Raw genomic sequence first — 22197 nt, forward strand, 5'->3', positions numbered from 1 at the left:
TATAATATTATATATGATATATGATTATATGAGTTTAAAAATAATAATTTTTTATAAATTAATTTAATAAAAATCTTATTAAAATATTAAAAGATTATATGAATTTAAACAAATGAATTTTGGACCATTAAATTTATAAATGTCTTACCAATATATTTGAGAATTTTAAGAGTTTGAAAATTGATTATTTTTTAAAAAAAAATTAAATCTTACCAATTGTATGTGTTTAAGAAATTTTATCAAATGTTGAAAGATATTTTCTACAAACTTCCAAATATTTAAGCCGAATTTACTCAACAAAATCAACACTTAAAATACATAACCTTGAACTATCTGCCATGCTAAAATGTGATGTAACAGTAACTAAGTGTAACAAACAAAAAAGTCGGTTAACTGCAACCACCTATACATTGCCTTTGCACTTAGCTCATGGGTCTTTTGATTTTCTATATATAAGAAAGCAGTGTGAGTATGAATTGCACTAAAGGTTCTCCACTGGTGGTAGAATGGACCTTCATACATGCTGCAACTCCACTCTCAACTGATGATCGATATGAACTACTCACCCTTCATCATCATTTTCTGAGGATATTAATTTGTTACCTGCTCCTGTCAAGGTAATTGTGATAAGAATTATATAAAGGAATCTTAAATGAAATTTACATTCTATATGGAAAACAAGGTACAGTAAATATAATTGCGGGTTTTACTTTATAATCTGATAAAACCTGCTAATTCCATAGACAAAAACAAGTAAATTCTGCTAAATCAGATCGTTTGACATCTGAACCAGTTTGATAAAAGAAAAAAACATGTATATAATTCAGGAATATTGGTATTTATATGAAAATGACGTTTCTTACAAAATTTGACATTTCTATTCTAAGAGACACAGCCAATAGTTTGGTTCAGAGTGTTGATGTTTCAACCACTTCAAATAAACATCAATGTCACAACACATATATCATAAAGATACTCAATTCATTATTTTTGGGGTTAGACAAACTACAGAAGGAAACCCAATTAAGTATTATTATAAGTATGCATATGGATGGATGGATCAAAAAATATTATATTGAATGCACAGGAAGATACAAGCTTTATCTCATCCTATTACATGATATGTTACAAGCAAATTATATGTGCTTAAGCCACCACATATCTGTAGATATTTTAATCTATTATCCTCATGAAGATCTCAATAAAAAAGTCAACTTAGCAGTAAGTCGTTAACCTAGACAACCGAGAATTAGACAATCAGTATAAAATTCCCAACCAAACAAGTGAAAGCCAATCCAAATAGGATTTTTTCAAGGAGTTACCTGTTTTTCTTTTATGTTATCATGGACTACCGAAGTTATGCCATTCCCAATATGGTATATCTACTTTGTAGGTGTTCCCAACCGAATATCCCAATAGTTACAACTTGTGATTCCAACTTGGATGTCCCTTAGGAATGAGAGGGGTGGAATTTATGAGATGACAGAGAGCTAAATCTAATTCTATAGCCTAATATCATATATACCCAAAAAAAATTCTACATTAGATAACAGAAGTTTATAACTCTATACAGAAAAGAACTTCAAGCATAAGCTTGAAGGGGGAAAATTAACTAAGCTCTTCCATTGTACAGCCAAAGCTAGGAGATACAACTTAACTACTTGTATCTCATCTCACCACATCCAATGGCATTGGAACCTATCGCAAAGACATGGCATCTTGTCCTTAAGTCATTATATTTAAGATGCAGTTTTATAGGTAGAAAATCCAAATTTCAGACAAAAAATTACAAAATCAGACCTAGGGTTAAACCAGTATACTTAGCAAGAAGACAAACAAACCTTAATGGCTAAAAGAAGTCACTGGAAAGTCTACATTAATATCAGCTGTGTCACGTAATACATAAATAAAGGGAAAAAGTAGGCGGCTGACAAACTGTGAGACTTTGATAATTAATTGGAAAACAAAAGAATTTAGAACCTTTGGAACTCTGCACTAATTAAAATAATACAAGACGTAATCTATAATCCTACTCAAACTGTGAGACACACAGCAATGCAGCAGTCAAAATTCCAGAAAACTGGAACTTATGAAATTACCTTTTGATAATCCAAACCAAACCTGTCCGAGCATGACATCACACCAGTGTCCAAAATCATAAGTGAAAACCCTTACAACATAAGGAATGGTCAAATAATAAAAAAACTAATCTTCTGGTCTTGGTATGATTTGATTCATAAATTGAAATTATCTAGGTCATTCAGAAACAAAGACTTAGTGTTTGCTCTCTCTCTCTCTCTCTCTCTCTCTCTCACACACACACACACACACACATCGATTGAAATTATCCCAGTCATTGAGTTACAAATGAATAGTGTTTTCTCTATTGCACCCTAAAGAACAAATTTTCTTAAGCTAAAAGTTTCTGGAAAATTTTCCAGATTTCTAACATACCATAAGAAAACTATCTTGCCCTTGTAAAGAGATTCAACCTACATAGCAACAGAGAAGTTAAATAACATAACCAAATAAATATTACCTATCTTTGATCATTTCTCTAACTGCAGTTTCAAAACTATTAAACCTACTCTAATGGCTAGTGGCTACTTTGTTGCTTGATATGCTGGAATTTGAATTTAGGGCAGAATTAACGAGTTAAGCAAGTACGAAATGTTGAAGAGACATTCTTAAATCTACAACTCAGAAATGCCATTTAATTGCTCAAGTAAAACAGAAAGCCGAGGACCAACCAAATCAATAGCATTAGTCATGGAATGAGAGAGACAGAGATGTGACTCAAATGGTGTACAACAGCAGAACTTTGTATTGTTCTATTCCTAGATATTTCAACAACTTTGATGACATACTTTTCAAAAACACACCTAAACAGGAATGCCCAGCTTTGTGTTGGTGAATATAAAATTCAAAGTAGTAACTTTGCCGTTAGCCATGTACACTTAAAAATAAATTAGATGGCAGCAAATGGCAAACAAAATTGTAATGATGTTAAAAACTGACACTTTGGCGAGTAAATGATATACGCAAGGGAGACAGTGTGGCATCATTTCAAAGAGAGTAGCTTTGCAAAGGTGGTCTAACAGAGAAAAGAAGTACAATATACAACAAACAACAACAGCAATTGCTACAAGAAACATGATAAACAATTGGGAAGAAGGATATGCTACATGTTGAGATCCTTTATACAAATATCTACAATTTGGTTATCCTTTTCACAACAGATGAATTTTTTAGCATACCTCTGCGAGGATGGAAAAAGCGACGCTTAAATCTTTCTACACCTTCCCAAATAGAAATAGTGTGGAGAGGCAACATGATTGACAATCTTGCTGTAGCTTCTCTATGAAGGACAGAGAAGTGGGGTGCAAAAGTATTCCAGCGAAGACCAGGTGTAATTTGCGAAGAGAAGAGAACGCTGGAGCGCGCAACATCCAGTACCCCAGTTCTGGTTGTTAGAAAAGCTAAAACGGAAGCAATTTATCAATTTGGCAGCGAAATATACCAACACAAGTTAAGATTGCTACAGGCTATATGTAAAGGATAAAGGATATAGACAGAAGAAGAAGAGAGTCTACCGTTGTAAGGAACTTGAAAGAGAAAATTTGCAGGAAGACCAACGCCAATACCAGCAAGCGTTATACCCACACTGAATCCAATCCCACAGCCAGCTCCAACATAACCAATGACCTCAGGGCCAAACCCAGGACCCCATCCAACACCACATCCAATGCCTAGTCCCATACCCCAAAACGCACCGCACGTTGGATGCACTGGGTTCCACCTTTGATATCTCCTGAACAGTCCTTTTATGATCATCGGGCCCTGCCGAATTAGCAAACACAAAATTCATCTGCTCAGCAGCGAAGAGCTTAAGAGTGGAATGCCAATTAAAAAAAAAGAAGAGGAAGAAATCCTAGCAAGAGTAAGACCCATTACCATCAATCGCAAAATCTGCGTCTTCCAGCTTTGACTCTCCCTTGGCCGCAGTTTGCCTTTGTCATCTTCGCAATTTTCATTGCATTTTCATTTTGCTTGTGAGGCTGACTCTGACTCGGATAAGAGGATCCACAAATGTAATGAGAGGTTACTGTTCATGTCCCTTCGAAAAAAATAAAGTCACAGATTTTTTTTAAAATTTTTAATTTTATTTTATTTAACACATGTTGAATTTCGCGGTTTTCTTGTCCTAATAATAATGAATAATAATTAGTGCTTTTAAAATTGATTTATTTACGTATAAACTTTTTTTTTTTTAGAAAATCGACTTTGTTGCATATCTATTTGAATTTAAAACAAAAACAATCGATATATTATATATTTTTTATTAATTTAATTATTTTAAAAAATAAAATTCACAATTAAATATGTCACGTTAGCAAGGTTAATTACTAGCACTAATTTAAAGTATTAAAATATATGATGAAATAAAATTTTAAATATTTAATTATAATTTTTATTTTTTTAGATATTAAATTGATAAAAAATATATTATCTAAAGATATTTTTTATATTTAACCTTATTATATTTAAATTGATGCTTGTAGAAAAGAAAATTATATATTGTATACACCCACAAATTTTTTAATGAAATTAACATATTAATACATGTCCCGTTAAGATATATAACTTAATATAATAATTAATTATTAAATGAACATATAAAAATAATATAATCAATCTTTGTTGAATTTAAAAATTTTATAACCACCTTATAAAGTAATAATCCCTAATAGAAAATCAACAATAAAAAATAATAAAATTTCTACATAAAATTTACCCAAGATACTAAATATAATAATTGCACATATTTTTAAACAATTTTTTATGCATTTATTTATTTTCATCTGATTAATTAATTATATATTTTTTACTCACACACTAACATAATAATTAGTTAAATATTTATACATGTATTTATTTAATTTTATAATAAATTTATTTTAATTTTACTTATTCATTCATTAAATTAAATAAAAATGTGACAAAATATTGAACAAAAATTAAATGTTGATAAAAACTTGAAAAATAAATTAAGAATTTGTAAAGAAAATAGCTGGAGTAGGCTGAAATTGGTAGAGCTATAAATGAACTGAATCGAGCTGAGTATCCTCTTGTTCAAGCTCAATTCGATTAATAATAAACAAGCTCGGTTCACTTATTTTCAACGAGCTTTAGCGAATACAAATGAACTCTAGCTTTAAGTTCCAAATTTAAACTTTTAGCTTGTTATTGTCGAAAAACCACAATATTCACAATTAACTGCTAATTTTGTTGAACAATTGATCAGTGGATTATGGGAATTTATATGTTTTACTCGTATCTTGTTTTGGTTCTTAAGCGATGTAAAATTCATTTGAATAGTAATAGAAGTTTAGCAGAGGAAGAGGATGGGAACATGTAAGCTTTATTCACCTCTTGTTTTTGTTCGTAATCGATGTGAGGTTATCCAATGTGTTTATAGCTAAAAACACCTTCAATAATCTAATTCAATTTTTATAATGTGATTATTCAAAGCGTTTTTGCCAATAACGTCTTAGAATAATCCCTAATTTTTAAGATTTAAGATTTAGGGTTTAAAGGATTATTTAAGGCATTTCTTGAACAAAAATAACTTGAATAATCTCCTAGTAAAAAATTGAAGGGGATTATTCAAAGCATTTTTTGTCAGAAACGCCTTAAATAATCAATTACAAAAAATTTAATGGGGTTATTCAAGACATTTGTGGTTAAAAATGCCAAAAAATAATCCACTTCAATTTTTATAGGTTTATTCAAGGTATTTATGGTCAAAAACACCTTAAATAATCTTTAAATTTTAAGGTTTAGAGTTTAAGGTTTAAGAAATTATTCAAAGGGTTTTATGAGAAAAATGCATTGAATAATCTCCAAAAAAATTTTAGAAAGAATTATTCAAGGCGTTCAAAAATGCCTTAAATAATCCCTCAGTAAATAAATTAAAGGAAATTATTCAATGTGTTTTTAACCAGAAATACCTTAAATAATATTTTATAAAAAATTTAATGAGGTTATTTAAGGTGTTTATGATCAAAAACGCATTCAATAATCCACTTCAATTTTTATGACGTGATTATTTAATGTGTTTTTAGTAAAAACACCTTGAATAATTTTTAATTTTTAAGGTTTATGATTTAGGGTTTAAGGGGTTATTCAAGACATTTTTTAGAAAAAAAAAATGTCATGAATAACCCTAAAAAAATGAAAAGGGATTATTTAAGACTTTTTTTGGACAAAAAAATCTTAAATAATCTCTTTCAAAAAATTTTTTGAAAATTATTCAACGCGTTTTTAATAAAAAATACATTAAATAATCTCTTAATAAAAAAAGTTAAAGGTTAATAATTAAATTTGTTCACGAGTTTGTTCACGCACATAAACGAATCGAATAGATCTTTATTTATATTCGATTAATTTAACAAATAAATATAAAAAATATTATTTAAAATTATTTATTAAATTTAATAAATAAATATAAACGAATAAAAACTGAGCATGATTATAAACAATTTATCAAAAGCTTTATTTATTTACATATTTAGAAATCGGGGTCTAACGAAGGTTAAATGGCCCATATGTTAGAGATGGACGCGAGGCAACTGTTACAAGGAAAAATCCTTTTTCAACATGTTACTCGAAACCTTTTTTTTTTTAAATTTGAAAGAAGATCTGAACAAACTCAATAATTAGAAGAGAAGTACATGCAACTCAATTCTTTTTTCTTCTTTTTTGCCCTTTCTTAATTTTCTTCTTTTTATTAATCACAAATAATGATGATAAAATTATAATATCATCAATTTCATTATAAGTATCATATCAAATTTCATTAATCGATTTTTTTAAAAAAAATAAATTTTAAACCTTAAACATCAGTACATCAAATATGAATATTTTTCTAGTTTTGCAATAGATGTCAACAACACGTAGTTATTATTGCTTACAACAATCTTATTTTAATCATTGTTCTTAGTTATTACATTGATAACAATAATAAAGTAATGACTGCCATCTTTTATCGGTAAAGGATGAGCCATCACAGCTCAAACCCAATTAGCTAGCTAGCTAGCTAGCTAGGATCTCTGCTCCTCCGTTAACAAACAATTGATGACGGTCATATTTGGTACTATATATCTGGCTAGGGCCGAACTTCAATTATGACTTTCCCGATATTAGAGCTTGAGAAAAGGGATCCTATACTATCCGCAAAGCTTTCAATTCCTCGATAGATTTTGAGCTTGGAACTTATTTTGCCTTGTTTTATATAGCTCTCCATCTCCGTAGCAAAATCTGCAAATTTGTCCAAATAGGAACCCACCAAATACCCCTCCATTCTTACCTCCTTACCCACAATATTTAGCACATTTCTGACACCCTCTCTCTCAGTCCAAGTCTGCAGCATGCAATGGAATGAGAGTTTTGATTGGTCAGTAGAAAGCCTCTATGTATGCATGTATGTAAGAATGAGGAGTACGAGTAGGTTTAGACCTGGTTATACTGAGAAATCATTCCGCAAACTGGAATCCTTGCATGAAGGTTAACGTGGTTGAGGACAGCCTCAAGCATCTTACCACCAACATTGTCAAGGTAAAAGTCAATACCATCAGGGAAGTACCTATCCATTCAACAGTATAATAGGAGATTTCTTCAGATCACTCTATATTCTTTAATGCACGTTTGATTATGCCATTAATTTCTGAGAACTCTAATTAAACATATTCGATTAGTAAATTAAGAATAATTATTAAGGAAAAAGTAAAACATAAATTACTTGCTCAAAGCAGCATCAAAATTAGTTTCTTTGTTGTAGTTGAATGCGTCGTCATACCCGAATTCCTCCTTTAAGAGCCTTACCTTAAAATGCAAAAAAAAAAAAAACAAAAAAAAGGTTAGGCCCTCTGTCCGGACTCAAATTATTACTTATATGCATATTCTTTTTTTTTTTAAATATACTCACATGCATATTCTTAAATGACCAAATAAGTAGAGTGTGGATATGGTTTATAAGATTCTTTAATTTCTTCTTAAAGGTCTTAAATTGGAACTTGAGAAGGAGATGCAGTATGTTTTTCCAATGGAAAAGAGTAACTTCCAAGTTTAGTGTGCTTTCACTTGCACCAAAAAAATGAGAGAATGAAAAATAGAACTTCGTTGACATTCGCCACTCCTAATAATAATAATGATAATAAAAAAACTACTCCCATGAATTATATAGTGTTATTTAGATAAATTTTTATGTTTTATTACAGTCAATTAATTATTTAATTTTTAATTTATATCTAAATAAATTTTTAATTTTTATTTCAATAAGTCCTTAATCTTTAATGTGTTTTTAAATAAATTCTTAACATAAATTAATCTTTTATTTAAAATAAAAGATTGTTTTAAATACAAATCAAAGGATAAAAACTTATTTAGATATAATAAAATATATTTAGAGATTTATTTAAGAAAAAATAAAATAATTTAAAAGTCTTAACAAGTATTCATAGACACTAGATAAAGATAATTAAATTACTATATATATATATATATATTAAGAAAAAAAATTCCATTTGATGCATTAGTTTTACTAAATTAAAAGAAAACAATGAATTAACTGCATTTTTAAAAAAATAAAATTATACCTAGTGCTATGAGTCGCAGATTAACATTTTTCATAAATATATAATATTTTAATTTATACCTAACTAAATTTTTAATCTTTAATTTGTATATAAATGAATTAATATATTAAAACATTTTTCATAAATATCTATATAACATAATAAAACTATCACAACTATTTATTTAGTGACGACGAAGCAATTTTACTATTTTTTAACGATGCCAGATCAATCAATTATTGCCATGTCCTATTAATTAATTAATCTCTTCATTGTTTATTTAGCCGGTTGGCACCAAATTGAACAATAATCAAATTACTATAGCAATTAAGAATCAAAACACAACAAACAATTTCAACCACCAATAGAAAACAACAATCAACAGAGGAATAAGCCCAATTTTCAGCAACACAGATAATGTTCAAAATCATCGGCAATCGAACCCAAAAACACAAACCCAAACCCAGAAACACAAGAACCAGCAATCACACGGAGCAAAAATACGTCTAATACAACAACAAAATCAATGGAAAAAAAAATCCAACAATAAATAGTAAGCACGAAAAGATAGTGTTTTTTGGGGTTTTCAAAGTTGGGAGATTTGGGGCCTTAGGGTCTGTCTTGGGGTTTCTAAAGTTGAGGGCTAGTTACTATAATAACAATATCCAAAATAAAATAGAAATACTCCTAATGATGTAAATAATGCAGATAAATAGTAAAAATAGAAAATTTATTTATAGATTATACACTAAGTAGTCGAAATTAAGGCCAAAATCATAAGACATAATACAACCAATAGAGCAAAACCATCGAGAAAATTTGAACAAGATGGGTCCTGTGAATGAATAGGGAATTGATCATAAACCCAGAAAAAAGATTTCTCTGAGAATTGGAGACATAAATCTCAAACATTAAATACAAAAGATTGAGCATGAAGATGTTGTTGAAAAAGCCTACCCTTGAGAAATTAAGAAAAAAAAAAATCTTGATACTGTTTCAGACAATCTCAAGAACATTAATCTAGCAGCTCTTGGGAATATTGACTCAAATCTCATAAAAGATTTGTTTGAGATTTATTAAATATTGCTGGATGGACAAAAAGACTTGCAAAAGAATAATTCTAAGATAAAGAGGATTCTTAACAGGTAAGTCTGACTTGCAAGAGAAAAATTTTAAAAGGAAAGAGATTCTTAATAGGTAAGTTTGGCTTATAAAAGAAGAATTCTAAGATGAGAGATATTCTTAATAGACAAGTTTGTATGATTATAAATAGGTAAAGTCTCTACAAGGTTAGGTATGAGAAAAAAAATGTAAGAGAGTTTTAGAGTTTTGTGGGATAGACACCCCATAGGAGTATTGGAGCTTTACATCATATAGGTGTGTATGCTTATTTGTGAGTGGACTAGAAGAGACTGAGAGGAAACATAGGTATGATGTATGGGAGCATATAGGTATGTGTTTGGTTATGTTGAAAGGCTGCACAAGAGTTTGGGTTTGTGTTTGTTTAGGTTAAGAATACTCCATAGGATTAGAGGAGATTGAAAGTGTCTTATGAGTATTGATTGTTGAGTGAGGTTGATGATTTGATATATGTTTGTAATTCTCTACAACTAGTGAATCTTATTTCTCATGCGTGAACATAGGTTGATTGGATCGAACCACATTAAATTGTTATCTCTTGTGTGTTTGATTTATTATTTGATTTTGCTTTTGCTGGTGTGATTGGATTGGAGGCTTTTAGCCCAATAAATGGTATCAAAGCTGTGGTGTTCCTCGACAAATGGTATCAGAGTTGTGGTGTTCCCCAACAAGTGGTATCAAAGTTGAAGGTTCGAAACGTGAGAAGAGTTAAAGATTCAAGATGTGAGAAGAGCTAAAAATTTGAGATGTGGAAAAAGCTAAAGGTTTAAGATGTGGGAAGTGCTTGGTTTGAGACATGAAAAGAAGCAAGTCCAGAAGAGCTCGATTTAAGAAAAGAGTTCAAGTTTAAGTTTTGAAGATTGATGATTGATTTGTATGAAGCGTGAAGACACAAGAGAAGAAAAAATGATTGTGAGACTTTCATTGTAGGTAGAGCCAAGCATGTCTAGCATGAAGACAGATGATTTGATGAAACTTGAGTCAAGGTGGAGATTGTTGAGAATATTGACTCAAATCCCATAAGAGATTTGTTTGTCCCATAAGAGATATGTTTGTCCCATAAGAGATTTATTTGAAATTTATTAAATATTTCTGGATGGACAAGAAGACTTGCAAAAGAATAATTCTAAGAGAAAGAGGATTCTTAATAGGTAAGTTTAACTTGAAATAGAAGAATTCTAAAAGGAAAGAGATTCTTAATAGGGAAGTTTGAGAGATTTTTAATGGGCAAATTTGTATAGTTATAAATAGGTGAAGTCTCTACAGGGTTAGGTATGAGAAAAAGATGTAAGAGAGTTATAGGATTTTGTGGGATAGACACCCCATAAGAGTATTGGGACTCTACGTCATATAGGTGTGTATGTTTATTTGTGAGTGAACTAGAGGAGATTGAGAGGGTCCACATAGGTATGATGTATGGGAGCACATGGGTATGTGTTTGGTTATATTGAAAGGGTGCACAAGGGTTTGAGTTTGTAGTTGTTTGGGTTAAGAATACTCCATAGGACTAGAGGAGATTGAGAGTGTCTTATGAGTATTGATTGTTAAGTGAGGTTGAATATTTGATGTATGTTTGTAAATTCTCTACAACTAGTGAATCTTGTTTCTTATCCGTGAACGTAGGTTGATTGGACCGAACCACGTTAAATTATTGTCTCTTGTGTGTTTGATTTATTATTTGATTTTGCTTTCACTGGTATGATTGGATTAAAGGCTTTTAGCCCAATAAATAGTATCAGAGCTGTGGTGTTTCCCAACAAGTGGTATCAGAGCTGAAGGTTCAAAACGTGAGAAGAGTTAAAAATTCAATATGTGAGAAGAGCTGAAAATTTAAGATGTGGGAAGAGCTAAAGGTTTAAGATGTGATAAATGCATAATTTGAGACATGGAAAGAAAAAAGTCCAGAAAAGCTCGATTTAAGAGAAGAGTTTGAGTTTAAGTTTTGAAGATTGATGATTGGTTTGTATGAAGCGTGAAGACACAAGAGAAGAGAAAATGATTGTTAGACTTTCATTACAGGTAGAGTCAAGCATGTCTAGCATGAAGACAGATGATTTGATGAAATTTGAGTTAAGGTGGAGATTGTTAGGAATATTGACTCAAATCTCATAAGAGATTTGTTTGAGATTTGTTAGATATTGCTGGATGAACAAAAAGACTTGCAAAAGAAGAATTTTAAGAGAAAGAAGATTTTTAATATGTAAGTTTAACTTGCAATAGAAAAATTCTAAATGGAAAAAGATTCTTAATAGGCAAGTTTGACTTACAGGATAAGAATTCGAAGATGAAAGAGATTCTTAATAGACAAGTTTGTATGATTATAAATAGGTGAAGTCTCTACAGGATTAGGTATGAGAAAAAGATGTAAGAGAGTTATAGTGTTTTATGGGATAGACACCCAATAAGAGTATTGGGGCTCTACGTCTTATGGGTGTGTATGTTTATTTGTGAGTGGATTAGAGGAGACTGAGAGGATCCACATAAGTATGATGTATGGAAGCATATGGGTATGTGTTTTGTTATGTTGAAAAGGTGCACAAGGGTTTGGATTTATATATGTTTGGATTGAGAATACTTCATAAGACTAGAAGAAATTGATAGTGTCTTATGAGTATTGATTGTTGAGTGAGGTTGATGATTTGACATATGTTTATAATTCTCTACAACTAGTGAATATTGTTTCTTATTCATAGATGTAGATTGATTAAATTGAATCACGTTAAATTATTATTTCTTGTATGTTTAATTTATTATTTGATTTTACTTTTGCTGTGTGATTGAATTTGAGGCTTTTAGTCCAACAACAGTTCAAAAGAAACATAAGATAAAAAAAAGGAAGGATTTTTCTATGATGGGTAATGGATTTTGAACCCAAAAAAAATACCTCAACTTTGATTTCAACAAAAAAACCCCAAAACTTTGTTTCAGATCAAAGAGAAGAAGAACAAAAAAACAACTTGCTTTGAAAGCTGAAACTCAAGATATATATCAGGAAAAAAAAATCTACCGAGAGGAATCTAGAAGAAAATATGCTAAAAGACGGACAATTGAAGAAATAATAAGAAAGTTACTTAGTGAATGATGCTAATTTGATAAAATGAAAAAAAAATCAACAAGTTGATGAAAATTTGATTTAAAAAATAGATAGTTGGAAAAAAAAAATCTTAGATTAAGAAAATGAAAAAAAAAAACTCCTTCTAAGAGAAAAAAGTTGTTGAAAAATTGATGTGACATGTGAGGTGAGGGAGAGAAAGAAAGCTTCACAACTGAGCAGATCCAGTAGCTGGAACCAATTATACGTCGATTTACATCGTGTGTGGTGGTTGTAATTATTTCATCAAATTGATACTGCCAGGCAACCACGTTACAAATGGTATAAAATCATAAATAGAAAATTGATAGCTCACCCCAAAATAATAGTAAGAAATTTGAGTTTAAAATGCCTTTTTAACAAGAATAAATTTAAGTATAAAATTATATTAGCATTTATAAGAAAATTGACTTAATAAGAAGTCTATTGATTATGAAACATATATAATATCACGTGAATAATGCTTTATATTAAAAAAGAATTAGTGTCTACATGAAAGAAAAGTTTGATTGATAAAACGATAAAGTTAGAAAAAAAATAGTTTGATCGATAATATGATAAAGTAAGAATGATAGACATATAAATATTGTTTTAAGATTTATAAATAACCTTTGCTTTTCACCTGTTTAAGAATTTGTAATCTTACTCCAACTTCTAAATATTTTGTTTTAAGTAGACAAAGATTAAAATTATAATTTTGTATTTATTAATTGAGATTGATAATAAAAAATAATATTTTATACCATAAATAAAAATATATATTAAGCTATAAAATAAAATATAAATATTTTTTAAAATGCATATAAATTAAATTTTCAAATGCATTTGTTTTGAAGTGAGGGTGTAGCATTTATCTAATTAATTGGCACCGTTATAAAATTTATCTAATTAAAAAATATATAAAAAAGTAAGATAAAAAAACTCAAATAAGATGTCACATGAGCACATTTATAGTTTTTTTTTTTACAAAATTATTTATATTAAAAAGACAAAAAATTAAAAAATATGAAAAAAAAAAGAAAAGAAAACTCATTGAGGCACTATGTAGACTTCTCATTTGAGTGAAAACTACAAATTATTTTGTTATTATTATCAATAGGCTCATTTGTTGTAAAATGTATCTAATTAAAAGAATAGAAAGAAAAAAACAAAGCAAATTGAGATGTCACTTAGGCACCTATATAATTTTTCAAAAAATTTATTTAAATAAAAATAAAGAATCAAAAAAAGTTTAAAGAAAAAAAATTAAAGAAACATAAAATAAGACATTAAAACCTTGAATAAGGGTTAGGCAAAAGTTAAAATAAACTAAATTTATATAATGGATGGATAAATTGATGGATTACATTTTAATTATACATAAATATAAATTATTTATTAAATTAAGATATTAAATAATAACATTATTAATGTTTTACATATATAAATATAAAATTAAATAAATAATTTAAAATATTATTTAATAAATATAATGAAGACAATAAAGAACACCATAAACCCACTTTCGACTCTACTTTTATTTTTCATAAAATAATCTTGATTCAATCACAAATGAAAAAGAACGCACCTATTGGATCCACACAAATCATTACTTATCATATACGAATTGTTTTATTATGTATACCTTTATTAATATTTTTTAAAAAAACTTAATTTATTAATTACCTTTGTTATTAATTATCTAATTAAAATAATAAAAAAACCAAAAATAACAAAAAAGCGAAATACAATTATATGTGTACACAAACATTAGTTTTTTTAAAAAATTATCTAATTAAAAAAAATAAGAATTAAAGGAAGAAAATTATTTTTAAAAGTATAAACATATGAAAAAGGAAAAAATTAAGTTGTCATGCGACATTATCAATAATAAGATTTTCTTACAAATTTTATATCATAGATTTTTATTTTTTATTTTGAATTTATTTTTTTATTTTTTCCCTTTTTATATTTAATATTTTTATTTTTATTTTTATTTTTAGAGCTAATTTGATGTTATTGAATTAAAATCATTAATCTTCTACTATAAATAAAAAAAATGAGAAAAAAATCAAATTTAGATGTAATGTTGACACCTTCATTACTATATTTTTTCAACAAAATTATCTAATTACAAAAAGGTTACAAAAAGATATTGTTAATCAATAATATAAAATTTGCCACATCCATAACAAATAAAAAAAGAAAAAGAGAAGAGAAAAACTTAAAAAAAGAGAAAAGAAACGACAAAAAACACAAAAAATAAAAAGGAAAGAAAGTTGAGTTGACAAAGGCACATAGTATTAATAATTTGTTTTTTTGAAAAACTTTTATATTAAGTTTTAAAAAAATAAAAAAAAAATCAAATTCTAATATGACATTAACACTTATGTTAGTATCAATTTTAAAAAAATTTATCAAAGTAAAAAAGTAACTAAAAAAATATTTTTAATAATAATAATAATAATAATAATATCAAATGGGCCTAACATCAAAAAATAAAAATATTTCACAAATATTTATTAAATAAAAAAGAAAAATTGTAAAAAAAGCAAAAAAACAAAAAAAAGCAAAAGAAAAAGAAAAAAGAATTAAATTACTTAACATGTAACATAATTTTGATATTACGTGAGGCACCAAAAATGAAATTTAAAAAAATTATTTATTAAATATATAAAAATTAAAAATGAGAAAAAATTAAAAATTAAAAAAAAAACACATAGCATATCCTTGGATTTAAAAAAATATATATAAAAATATTAATTAAGCTTGTTTAAAAAAAAATTGATATAAGTGAATCTAACCAAAAAAAAAAAACATATATTAAACATTTAAAAATAAAAAATGAAAATTTATGCAGGACCCGATGAAAAAGAATTTAAAAACAAAGATAAAATTGGATTTCACAGAAAATACAATAGAAAAGTCGATTTCATGTTTTAAAAAATTATGAATATAAGGTTATAAATCTTATTATTTATTCAAAAGATATAAAAGATATAAAAAAGCTTTTCGTAAAAATATAATAAAAAAATATTTTTTAAAAAAATAATAAAAGATATAAAAAAATTTAAACTATATAAAATAAATAAAAAATTAAAATTAAAAAACCATTGAAAAAAAAGTGAATGCCATTTAAAATATAGTGAGCTCCACTAAAAATAAAATTGTTTTATAACAATATATATATATAACCAAAAGAAAGTGACAAAAAAAAAAAAAAAGCCAACCAGTGGCACAATAGTAAAATCTCATTTGTAACATTTCTATATAAGATGTGGAAAAATATGGCGTTATTATATTTGTCCACGCCATTCATGCAACGCGACAAGTTATAACCAATAGAATTAATTAATTTACAAATACAAATGAAATGCGGTAGCGAAAGTGTTAAAAGAAGGCGAGGCGGGGCCAGCGCACTTTGTGATGTCAAATTTATTCAAATTCAACGAGAAATAAGATATTTTATTACAATGAAAATGGGATGATATTTATAAAAAAAAAAAATAGCATGGCTATTAAATTTTGAGAAAGAAAAAATATATATAATTTTAAAATATTTGTCAAATATGGAGATGAGAACAAATAATGTAGTACGCTCTTGTATATGTAATCGATATATATTATATAGTTAATAAATAAAATCGTATTAGTCCTTCAAATATTTTAAGTTATTTGTAAATTTTTGTTTATTTTAAATTATTGTTGCTTAAATTTATTTTAATGTTTATTATATTTATTTTAAATATTTATATTTGATATATTACGAATGAATTACTCAAAGATATTTCATAAAATGCATTTAATCTTACAATAATTTACAATTAATTTTTTATACAATATTGTTATGTAATTAATTAACAATGAATATTATTTATAAATTCACATTACATCAAATCTAAATTTTTATTTTAATATATATGTATTATTTATAAGTTTTTATTTATTTTAAAAAATATTAAATATTTTGATGTTTACTTTTAATTTTTTAAAGAATCTCAAATAATGAGGATCTTTTATACGCGTTCAATTTTCATAAAGATGAAGACGAAAATTGGTATATATTTTTACTCAAAAAAATAGGAGTGCAAAAATATAGATATTTTAACAAACAAAGATGAAAATGCAAAATGCTAACCAAATATCATAAGTATCAATGTCAGGTTCTATATGGTAAAACAAAATGTACTTGTGGAAAACGAAAGAAGAAATACCAGACTGCTCGTAAAGCGAAATATATAAAATTTTAAATCATGTCCGGTAAATATACTTGATTGGTTGTCATGTCAAACATCATCATAATAAGAATTAATCAAGGAGTAGCATAATTTTAAATTATCCGTAAATAAATATGAATTACTAAGTAGAAATTTTATTTTGGAAGAAATTGAATCTCATAGTTTAAAATATAATATAAATACTAGGATATGCAAATGATATGATAAAATAAAATAATAAAATTTATAATTTTAATAATTATTATTATGAGTTTAATAAAATTAAAAAATATTTTTTTATTTTATATTAATACAAATTATATCATGTGATTTTATATAAAAATAAGATAATCTAAATGAGACTAAGAAGTGTGGTCCTAAGCCATCACACTGTAAAAAAAATCATGCCTAATGACTCCCTTTTCAAGCAACGCACCCACTTTCTCACCAAATAATCATCATTTTCAGCGGTAAATCAAAAGGTGGGGTCGCTATGCCAAAAAAAAAAGGTTGGTGGGTCGAAAATTGAAAATAAATAGTAACTAAGAAAAAGGTTAATGATTTTAATAATCTCTAAATTATAATAAAATATTTAATATAATATTTAAATTAAAAGATTTTAATATAGTATTTGAATTATAAATTTATAATTAATATGATATTAATTTTTAATATAATTATTTTAAATAATAATATATGATAGATAAATAATTTTTTAATTATCATATTAATTAATATATTTAAAATTTGAATATCATATTAAAATTTTTTAAAATTTTAATATTATATTAAATATTTTATTATAATAGAGATCATTGACTTTAGAATAAGAGATACTATTACTAGCTAGTATGTTGAGAACTGGAGTACCTTGGCATCAGATCCGGTGCTTCCAATGACTCTACAACCCTTGAGCTTAGCCAATTGTCCCGCAAACATTCCTACACCACCTGCCGCCGCTGATATGAAGACGTTTGAGCCTGGCTTTAGGTCTCCCAGCACTTCTATCCCCACCCATGCAGCAAACCCAGGAACCCCTGCAATATCATATCATGTACGTGTATAAAACCTATGAATCATTATCATATATAATTAGTGACAAAAAATAAATACTACTTACTAAACTATTCCTAGATGGAGTAGTTGCAAGTAATAATTAATTACCAAAACAACTGAGATATTCTGGCAAGGGAATCCCAGCAGCTGGATCAATCTTCCTTATCAGGACATCAGAAGGCACCACACAGTATTCGGCTACAGGGAAGAAAGCATTCAGCACAATATCACCCTCATCGTACTTATTATCCTTGGATCTGATTACTCTTCCAATTCCAAAAGCAGTTATCACCTGCTCGCCTCATTGAAGTATATACATATGCTTAATTTTTAACAGAGTAGTAGTACTACTGCAGAATTACAAACTAAGTAATAGTAATTCTTGGCTTGGGTTTGCTATATATATATATATATATGTAGTAGGTATGAAATGAAATTAAGAAACAAACCTGGTTAAGGCTGAACTGCGGAAAATATAAACCATCGTCGTGGCCGCTCATTCGGGTACGAAGATAAGGATCAATAGAGACGAAGAGGAGTTCAATGGCAACATGGGCGTCCGGTATGGAATCAAGGGTAAGGGATAGCGGGACACTGCGGAGCTTCAGATGCTCGGAGGTTGGAACGCCTTGGGCTGCATACCCTGCTAGGTACCATTCTTTGCTCTCCGCAATCTCCGCCGTCTTCTCACTTTTTCTCATTGTATCCCTCTTGTCTCCGATTCTCTACAGACTGCAGTCTATAGATAATTTAATCAGCGAATGAATTCGGCTTCTAATGGAATACAGGTGGGTGAGTTTTGTTGGTTTGGAGCTCTAACTGCCAGCTTAATTTGTCATATATGAATATTATCTTTCACCTAACACCTTAACGTCATAAACACGTTGCTCTTCGGATAGTAGAGTCCTGACAATACTATCTTATACTATTTTAACAGTGTGTAGATCGGTCAACTTATCAAGATAATACCAATCATAAGCGTTTCATAGATCAGACATATAACCAAGGTATTCTAGCGGTGTTCAAGACTCTGGCGCCTTCCTAGCTTAACGTCGAACTGATAGCCTGACTTTTATGGAGATATATCTTTCACTATAGTAACTTACTATTAGCAACTCTAGTTCTCAACCTTCTTCTTGTAGATCTTCTTTTAGTTTGTCTTCTCCTCCTTCTCCTGTATTTAAAAAGTCTTCTTCTTCTAAGTTTAAGTTCTTATATGAAGTAGATTATATCCTAGAAGAAAAGAAAACCCAACAAACAGTTTTTCCCCTTGTAAATCCTTATATAATTTTCTCAAACTCCTCCCATTCTCTTACTAGATCTTTAAAAACTCTTTTAAAACCAAAATTCTAAACTCCAAAAGAGTATGTTCAAGCCACAAACTTTGATCAATGTATTCTTCCAGTAAGACCTCAAGAGCACTTTGTTACTCTTCAGATCCCAGAAAAATTTTCTCAATAATGGTCAGAACAAGGATACACTCATATCCACTTTGGTGCTATCAGAATAGCCTTAACCTTCCACGACAGAAATGGAATTTCTGTATGTACCAGAATGGCCTTATTGGACACAAGATTTAAAGAATACAAGCATGCAATCCTTGGCTTTTCCCTTCTTCTCAGAAACCTCACCTTGATGATGAATTTGATTTACCTGATGAATTTCTTAACCTTCCAGTGAAAAATCTTCCTCCAGAGTTACCAAGACTTCTTGTCACTCAAACCCTTGTCCAAAAAGCCTTACACCTCTTGCTCAAATACCAGTCCAAAATACTTTCTTGTGCATTTATCTTAGAGGATGAGTTAACTGTGTAAGATCTGAGAAAATTTACTCATGTAATTTATTATACCGAGAAATTACTGGATTTGCTTCTTTGAAAAATCAGAAAAATCTACAAGTGTCTGAATAATGTGAGGTTGAGCTATGTACTGACCATCTTGTACATGCATGCCTAAGAAATCAATTTTTGAAGTACCAATGATCATTTTTTTCTCTGAAAGTATTATCCAATACTGTTGAACAATTTGCTGGAACTTATCCAATGGCGCATATAGAAGCTTCCTGGATGATGATAATGTTCCAAAAAAGCAAAAGAAGAAAAAATCTTCCCAGCAAAAACTCAAAGAAAGATATGAGAATTGAGACCTTGAAGTTGATCTCCTTGCTGAACCCTCAGGAAAGTTTGGCTACTATGTCATCTATCCATTCCTTGTAACAAACCTTTCTTTATAAAATAAGTTTGGCTAAAAACCTTTTTTCTCTTTTGGTAATTCCATCTTCCTTCTTCTATAGTTAAAATTGTAGCTTCATATTTCTCTTCAAGTAATTCCATAGTTTATAGTTATATAAGTTGAGTATGTTTTGCAATTGCCATAATATTATGGATCCTCTGCATCAAAAATTCTTGTTAAACTGTTAAACAGATTATTGATTTCTTTCCTTTAGCCAAAAAAAAGTTATACTGACCTAAGATCATACTAATAGTAAGTTACTATAATAAAATACATATATAATTCCACAAGAAAGTGATATCCGATGATGTGAAATTCAAATCTTTGGATTCCATACTTTACAACTAAAATAATAAAAAAACCAAAAATAACAAAAAGCGAAATACAATTATATGTGTATACATACATTAGTTTTTTTAAAAAATTATCTAATTAAAAAACAAAAGAATTAAAGGAAGAAATTTTTTTTTAAAAGTATAAACATATGAAAAAGGAAAAAATTAAGTTGTCATGTGACATTATCAATAATAAGATTTTCTTACAAATTTTATATCATAGATTTTTATTTTTTATTTTGAATTTATTTTTTTCTTTTTTCCCTTTTTATATTTAATATTTTTATTTTTAGAGCTAATTTGATGTTATTGAATTAAAATCATTAATCTTCTACTATAAATAAAAAAAACAAAAAAAAAATCAAATTTAGATGTAATGTTGACACCTTCATTAATATATTTTTTCAACAAAATTATCTAATTACAAAAAGGTTACAAAAAGATATTTTTAATCAATAATATAAAATTTGCCACATCCATAATAAATAAAAAAAGAAAAAGAGAAGAGAAAAACTTAAAAAAAGAAAAAAGAAACGACAAAAAACACAAAATAAAAAGGAAAGAAAGTTGAGTTGACACAAGGCACATAGTATTAGTAATTTGTTTTTTTGAAAAACTTTTATATTAAGTTTTAAAAAAATAAAAAAAAATCAAATTCTAATATGACATTAACACTTATGTTAGTATCAATTTAAAAAAATTTATCAAAGTAAAAAAGTAACTAAAAAAATATTTTTAATAATAATAATAATAATAATAATAATATCAAATGGGCCTAACATCAAAAAATAAAAATATTTCACAAATATTTATTAAATAAAAAAGAAAAATTGTAAAAAAAACAAAAAAACAAAAAAAAAAGCAAAAGAAAAAGAAAAAAGAATTAAATTACTTAACATGTAACATAATTTTGATATTAGGTGAGGCACCAAAAATGAAATTTAAAAAAAATTATTTATTAAATATATAAAAATTAAAAATGAGAAAAAATTAAAAAAAAAACACATAGCATATCCTTGGATTTAAAAAATATATATAAAAATATTAATTAAGCTTGTTTAAAAAAAAATTGATATAAGTGAATCTAACCAAAAAAAAAAAACATATATTAAACATTTAAAAATAAAAAATGAAAATTTATGCAGGACCCGATGAAAAAGAATTTAAAAACAAAGATAAAATTGGATTTCACAGAAAATACAATAGAAAAGTCGATTTCATGTTTTAAAAAATTATGAATATAAGGTTATAAATCTTATTATTTATTCAAAAGATATAAAAGATATAAAAAAGCTTTTCTTAAAAATATAATAAAAAAATATTTTTTAAAAAAATAATAAAAGATATAAAAAAATTTAAACTATATAAAATACATAAAAAATTAAAATTAAAAAACCATTGAAGAAAAAGTGAATGCCATTTAAAATATAGTGAGCTCCACTAAAAATAAAATTGTTTTATAACAATATATATATATATATATAGAAGCAAAAAGAAAGTGACAAAAAAAAA

The 22197-nt window shown here is 27.5% G+C and overlaps 2 protein-coding genes across 4 annotated transcripts; both read right to left on the reverse strand.

The window, feature by feature from the left end:
* Positions 1–275: 275 nt before the first annotated feature.
* Positions 276–4096, reverse strand: LOC111282349 (Putative membrane lipoprotein). 3 transcript variants are annotated; one of them, XM_022870391.2, is made up of 5 exons: positions 3955–4096; positions 3594–3840; positions 3258–3479; positions 1323–1449; positions 276–609 (listed from the first exon to the last, which is right to left on the reverse strand). In XM_022870391.2, exons 1-4 carry the CDS (start codon positions 3955–3957, stop codon positions 1358–1360), a joined length of 564 nt encoding a protein of 187 aa, XP_022726126.1. In that variant the 5' UTR covers positions 3958–4096; the 3' UTR covers positions 276–609; positions 1323–1357. The 3 variants fall into 3 exon arrangements, with proteins under 3 accessions (XP_022726126.1, XP_022726127.1, XP_022726128.1); XM_022870392.2 differs by lacking the exon at positions 1323–1449; XM_022870393.2 differs by lacking the exon at positions 1323–1449 and having other exon boundaries at positions 389–603.
* Positions 4097–6904: 2808 nt separating this feature from the next.
* On the reverse strand, positions 6905–20508 carry LOC111283005 (2-alkenal reductase (NADP(+)-dependent)-like). Its single transcript, XM_022871347.2, has 6 exons — positions 18569–20508; positions 18228–18411; positions 17934–18100; positions 7802–7884; positions 7519–7645; positions 6905–7423 (listed from the first exon to the last, which is right to left on the reverse strand). The coding sequence occupies exons 1-6, from the start codon at positions 18818–18820 to the stop codon at positions 7169–7171; spliced, it is 1068 nt and encodes a 355-aa protein (XP_022727082.2). The 5' UTR covers positions 18821–20508; the 3' UTR covers positions 6905–7168.
* Positions 20509–22197: the final 1689 nt, after the last annotated feature.

This window comes from Durio zibethinus, chromosome 5 (assembly GCF_047325235.1).
Source record: "Durio zibethinus cultivar Kanyao isolate XHJ-2024 chromosome 5, ASM4732523v1, whole genome shotgun sequence".
Classification (NCBI taxonomy): domain Eukaryota; kingdom Viridiplantae; phylum Streptophyta; class Magnoliopsida; order Malvales; family Malvaceae; genus Durio; species Durio zibethinus.

Excerpts from the sequence above, each read along its gene's own strand:
- LOC111282349 (XM_022870391.2), bottom strand. Across the intron at positions 3,480-3,593 it reads CTTTCAAGTTCCTTACAACG|CTTTTCTAACAACCAGAACT; the intron begins GTAGACTCTCTT and ends CTTCCGTTTTAG. Across the intron at positions 1,450-3,257 it reads CTTTTTCCATCCTCGCAGAG|GGACATCCAAGTTGGAATCA; the intron begins GTATGCTAAAAA and ends CTCATTCCTAAG.
- LOC111283005 (XM_022871347.2), bottom strand. The coding sequence starts at position 18,820 with ATGAGAAAAAGTGAGAAGACGGCGGAGATTGCGGAGAGCAAAGAATGG. Across the intron at positions 18,101-18,227 it reads AGAATATCTCAGTTGTTTTG|GGGTTCCTGGGTTTGCTGCA; the intron begins GTAATTAATTAT and ends ATGATATTGCAG. Across the intron at positions 7,885-17,933 it reads GCACCGGATCTGATGCCAAG|GTAAGGCTCTTAAAGGAGGA; the intron begins GTACTCCAGTTC and ends TTGCATTTTAAG.